At 48.1% G+C, this 5149-nt stretch overlaps 1 protein-coding gene across 1 annotated transcript in view; it reads right to left on the bottom strand.

Annotated features, from left to right (window-relative positions):
• Nucleotides 1-664: 664 nt before the first annotated feature.
• The window catches only part of LOC144596194 (inhibin beta B chain-like), a 5624-nt gene continuing 1139 nt past the window's right edge, over nt 665-5149 (bottom strand). The window contains exon 2 of the mRNA XM_078404385.1: nt 665-2600. Within this exon, the coding sequence (XP_078260511.1) occupies nt 1822-2600 (779 nt within the window). The 3' untranslated portion in view covers nt 665-1821. The remainder of the gene's footprint in view (nt 2601-5149) is intronic.

The following is a 5149-nucleotide window of genomic DNA, read 5'->3' as shown; positions in this document are numbered from 1 at the left end:
CAGGCAGACGGACAGAGAGAGAGAGAGAGAGAGACAGACAGAGAGAGAGAGACGGAGAGAGAGAGAGAGAGAGAGAGAGAGAGAGAGAGAGAGAGAGAGAGAGAGAGAGAGAGAGAGAGAGAGAGAGAGAGAGAGAGAGAGAGAGAGAGAGAGAGAGAGAGAGAGAGAGAGAGAGAGAGAGAGGGAGAGAGAGAGAGAGAGAGAGAGAGAGAGAGAGAGAGAGAGAGAGAGAGAGAGAGAGAGAGAGAGAGAGAGAGAGAGAGAGAGAGAGAGAGAGAGAGAGAGAGAGAGAGAGAGAGAAAGCGAGACGGACACAGAGAGAGAGAGATGGACAGAGAGAGAGCGAGACGGAGAGAGAGAGAGAGAGAGAGAGAGACAGAGAGAGAAAGAGACAGAGAGAGAAAGACAGAGAAAGGCAGAGAGAGACACACACACGGAGGGAGACAGAGGGAGACAGAGAGGGAGACAGAGAGAGAGAGAGAGACACGGGGACACACATGGAGAGAGACAGGGAGAGACACAGGGAGAGAGAGACAGAGAGAGAGACAGAGAGAGAGACAGAGAGAGAGACAGAGAGAGAGACAGAGAGAGAGACAGAGAGAGAGACAGAGAGAGAGACAGAGAGAGAGACAGAGAGAGAGAGACAGAGAGAGAGACAGAGAGAGAGACAGAGAGAGAGACAGAGAGAGAGACAGAGAGAGAGACAGAGAGAGAGACAGAGAGAGAGACAGAGAGAGAGACAGAGAGAGAGACAGAGAGAGAGACAGAGAGAGAGACAGAGAGAGAGACAGAGAGAGAGACAGGTTAAACCCAGCGGAGCAGAGGATGGGAGAAGGGGGCAATGGTCAGAAATGTGTGTTCTAATGCACTATTGTATTGAAGTTGGTCGAATCGATGTTATTGAGTTGGTGGAAACTTGTGAAATCTTCGCCAAAAAAAAAGGTTTCTATTCAGACTAGGCTGTCCCTGTTCGAGTCGCAGTCAGAGTGGAGCACTTGGAGAACAGAGCTCCCAGTGTTCCCACATGCCTGCAGTGTAGCATGGAGCAGTCGTTACTGAGAGTGGAGGGAGGAGGTGGGGTGCTGCTGAATGTTGGTCGCAAAACAGAGACCTGCACGGATGATGTGCGGGGTTCTCTCCAGAGTGCAGCCTATAGATCCCCCCGTTCTCCCTCCGAGTCACATTGAGGAGCAATCCTTCTGAAGAACAGTCCCCGTGGTCCGATCATGCACACAACAAGCCTTGTCAAAGTGAAAGACAGGATGGGGTTCGTTTTTTTGTTTTTTGTTGCTGTCGTCTTGTTTCTGCGGTATAAATAATTAAGCTTTCGACTTTTGTTTTTGTTTTTTTTACAGCGAAGCAGAATGCTGCAAAAGGAGGATCAGCTTTAACGACGTCGCTAGTGCCACTTAAGCGTGGAGTCTCTCCATTCATTAGCATTTAGCTCTTTTATCCAAGTCGACACAAATAGGAGAGACTTTCACTCTGCGGGTTGCTGTGGAACTGACCCGTGCTCACCATGTACAGTATTTCACCTGTATCTTGGATTCTGTCCCTCATTCCAACAGGTTGTGTCTACCTTGGATTGGTTATAAGTCAAACGGGGACCTGTGAAGTCGACATCTTGCCCCGTTCTCCCCCTCCCCTCCCCTCCTCCCTCCCCCCTCAAATGGCAACACTTTGGGTGGTTTAATTAAGTCAGCCAGCTGGTAAAGTTAAACTTGGTCCCACTTTAGTGAGGATGGGGGGGAGAGGGGGTGGGAGAGGAGGGGGGGGGTGCAGTAAAGGAGATAGAGAGTTGCAATGTCTCCTGGCAAAACTTCATGCACAGCCACACTCTTCCACGATCATGTTGGGCACGTCCCTCTTGACGATATTGTACTCGTCGTCGAAGTAGAGCATGGACATGGTGCTGAGTTTGGTGGGGATGCAGCAGGAGTTCATGGAGCCCGGGCTCATGCCTCGCATCCTGTACTGGTTCACCACGGCCGTGTGGAAGGACGAGGCTGAGCCGGGGGCCCCTGCCATGTAAGCCGGGCAGTTCCCCTCGCAGTAGTTGCCGTAGTAACCCGTCGGCGCGATAATCCAGTCATTCCAGCCGATGAGTCTGAAGTCAATGTAAAACTGCTGCCGGCAGCAGAGGTCGGTCCTGCCGTCGCACTCCAAGCCCCGCTTGCGGATTCGGTGCTTGGAGTCCAGGGTCCTCGCCTGCACCACCAGGAAGGGTCTGTGAGACTCGTCCGCGCTGTCCACCAAGGTGGGGGTCACTGCCAGACTGTGGCACCCATCGCAGTGAACCTCCAGGTCGTGCCTCCTCTCGCCCCTCTGCAAGTGAGCCTGGATGGGCTCGGTCAAGGGGAAAGTGTGCCAACTGCTCCTCTTCAGGTCCACCCTCTTCTCCACCGATGCCCATTTGCCCGAGCTCCCGGTTTCCTGGAAGAAGACCTTCACTCTCACTTTGCGCCTGGTGCCCTTCGCAGCAGCTTTGGACGGGAGCATTTTCAAGTAGAGCCACAAGTTGGCCTGCTGGACAAAGAGGTTTTGGTTCCCCTCGTTCGAGATCAGAAAGTACAGGCGTGATTTAGACGGCGCCAGCTCATCTGCATCGAGAGAATGGAAAATGTTAATCCTTGTATGACCAGCAGTAAATTCGCGTCCCCGAGTCAGAAATGCACTCAAGACAATTCCCCCTGCCAGTTAGTTGCAAGGAACGTGTGTGTTAGTTAAGACGCGACTGCTTTCACCGAACGGTTACACCATTTAAATGAAATTGCCCACTCGTAACTTTGGGCTTGGATTGCACAGCTGTAGTTCGAAAACTTAACACTCATTTCTGCAGTGTGTGTTTGTTGCCCCAGAAGCCAAACATTAAAAAGTTTTAAAAACATCGCTCCTTTTGCCTGAGTCTAGTGGGAATCAGAGTGTGTTTGCTTGTCTTCTGGGACAGTCACAACTCGTAAACAGAGATGGTTTACTGGTAGTTCTCCCGTGGTGCAGGCCATTGTCTTAAGTGATCAGTTGACATTGACCAAAGCCCCATTTCACTGACACTAATGGAGAAGGGGGGATTGTATTCAATGCTTAGCGGTGAGACGGCTCGGGTTAAAAGTGGATCATTTGTCAAATTACGAAGTACGCGTTTAGCATGTTCAAACATTTTGAATGGAGTTCCAGTGTTTTTTTTTCCACTGGATCATTTGGAGGCCATTTCAACCACTTTTAAGGTAAACACATGATCACAGTCCAAGTAAGAATTTAATTGTTCTTTCTGGGACATATGACAATAAAACGCAATAAAACACTCTTGACTTAACGTTGGAAATATTAAATGACTTTTCTAAACGTGAAAATGCTAACTATCCCCGACTACATCGTTCTATAAATGCATACTGGTAAAACTGTTTGAAGCAGTCCCTGTGAGTAAATAACACTGTTATAGATACGTTTTAATAAGGAATAAACGCGTCTCACTTAAACCGAAATGTTGCCATTGCGTCAAACGATAAATATAATGCAAAGCTTCTATAAAGTGGCCCTGCTTATTTGACACCTCTAATGTTACTAAATTAGAAGGTACACACAGGACTTCGTTAACACAGCAATTATCTATTCGATTCTACACTACCGGGGACACTTGTCTGATGTTTTTCACAGATACACGAAGTTATTTTTCATTTGTCCCTGCGATGTATAGGTAAAATCGCACCACGATCTTGCTTCCAATTTGTTTTTAAAGTCGCGTATACCCAGCCAGGCAGATGCAGCGACACTCCACTAATATGTTGGACTACTTCATCTCACAATAGTGTGCTTATTCAACTCACTGTAAACTTTACAAGGTCGTAAACGCCGTCATTGTGAAGTTGTCTGCAAACTGGAATGCAGTATCTTTCAAACACCCCGCTTGGTTGGATGGCGAGGTTAGTTCTGTGGTCTAACTTGTAAAGGTTTGGTGTCGAGCGTCTTTGTGCAGGTTACACATCATGAAACACCTTCCCCCCCCCCCAACTCTGAAGAAAGGTCTCGACTCGAAACGTCATCTATTCCTTTTCTCCGGAGATGCTGCCTGACCCGCTAAGTTACTCCAGAACTTTGTGTCTATCTTCCTCCAGCAAGATACCTGTCTGAAGAAGGGTCTCGACCCGAAACGTCACCCATTCGTTCCTTCCATCCAGAGATGCTGCCTGTCCCGCTGAGTTACTCCAGCATTTGGTGTCTATCTTCGGTGTAAACCAGCATCTGCAGTTCCTTCCTACACAATATATCACCCAGTCTGTTTCTGTTCCACACGAACCACTGGCCTTAAAAGTAGCATTCATTGCCCACAGTATATAACATATGCTGAAAAAATATTCGTGGCGCTTGTCTCCCCTTGAAGTTATGCACTCAATGTTCAAAGTTGTTTCAGCTCTTGGAGGATATCGTGATATTTGCTCATTTTGGAGAAGAAATCCATCCTTAACTTCACGGTCGACTTAAATGCCCCCCGAGATCTAGCTGGCTTTGTAACATGGGCAATCTTTAGTCTTGCAAATAACAATCGTAGAACCATAGAGGAGGGAAACAGGCTTTCTGGCCCTCCGCGTCGACTTTTGATTTTGGGATAGATTTTACCTGCAACCGCACGGGCACATACATAATAGGCTGCTTGAACGTTGCTTAGTCCAAATTTCACGCCTCTCTCTCCCCCCTCCCTCCCTTGCTCCTGAATTCTGCTGGAAGCACGTAGCTACGCCTAATGCAGAAAGTAACCGGGTAATGCCAAGAGAATGTTTAACCGGGACATACTTGCACTTTGTTTTTGCTCATCCGCTCTGTGCACCATTTCATTCGACATTCCAATTAACAGCTGTGTGCCGGATGAATTTTGTCAACTTTTTGTTTTCTGCTGGAAACGGTTTCAAATGCTTGCCGAACATGACATCAGCCCACTTTTCATGTAACGACCATAAATTAAAGCTTCACACAGACTCACCGGTCAATTTGTCATTGACGAGCAAATGCTGAGCCACGTTTAATTGTCTCCGTCCTACGTTTTGACTGCAACCCTTTCAATACTATCCTTAAATCCCCCCACCTACCCACCCATCTCTCCCTCCTCCCTCCCCAGTCGACATATTTTATAAGAAAATAACTGCAGATGCTGGTA

This window comes from Rhinoraja longicauda, chromosome 8, assembly GCF_053455715.1.
Source record: "Rhinoraja longicauda isolate Sanriku21f chromosome 8, sRhiLon1.1, whole genome shotgun sequence".
Lineage (NCBI taxonomy): Eukaryota > Metazoa > Chordata > Chondrichthyes > Rajiformes > Arhynchobatidae > Rhinoraja > Rhinoraja longicauda.
Note: the sequence above shows the minus strand (reverse complement) of the source record. Positions and strands in the feature narration are given on the sequence as shown.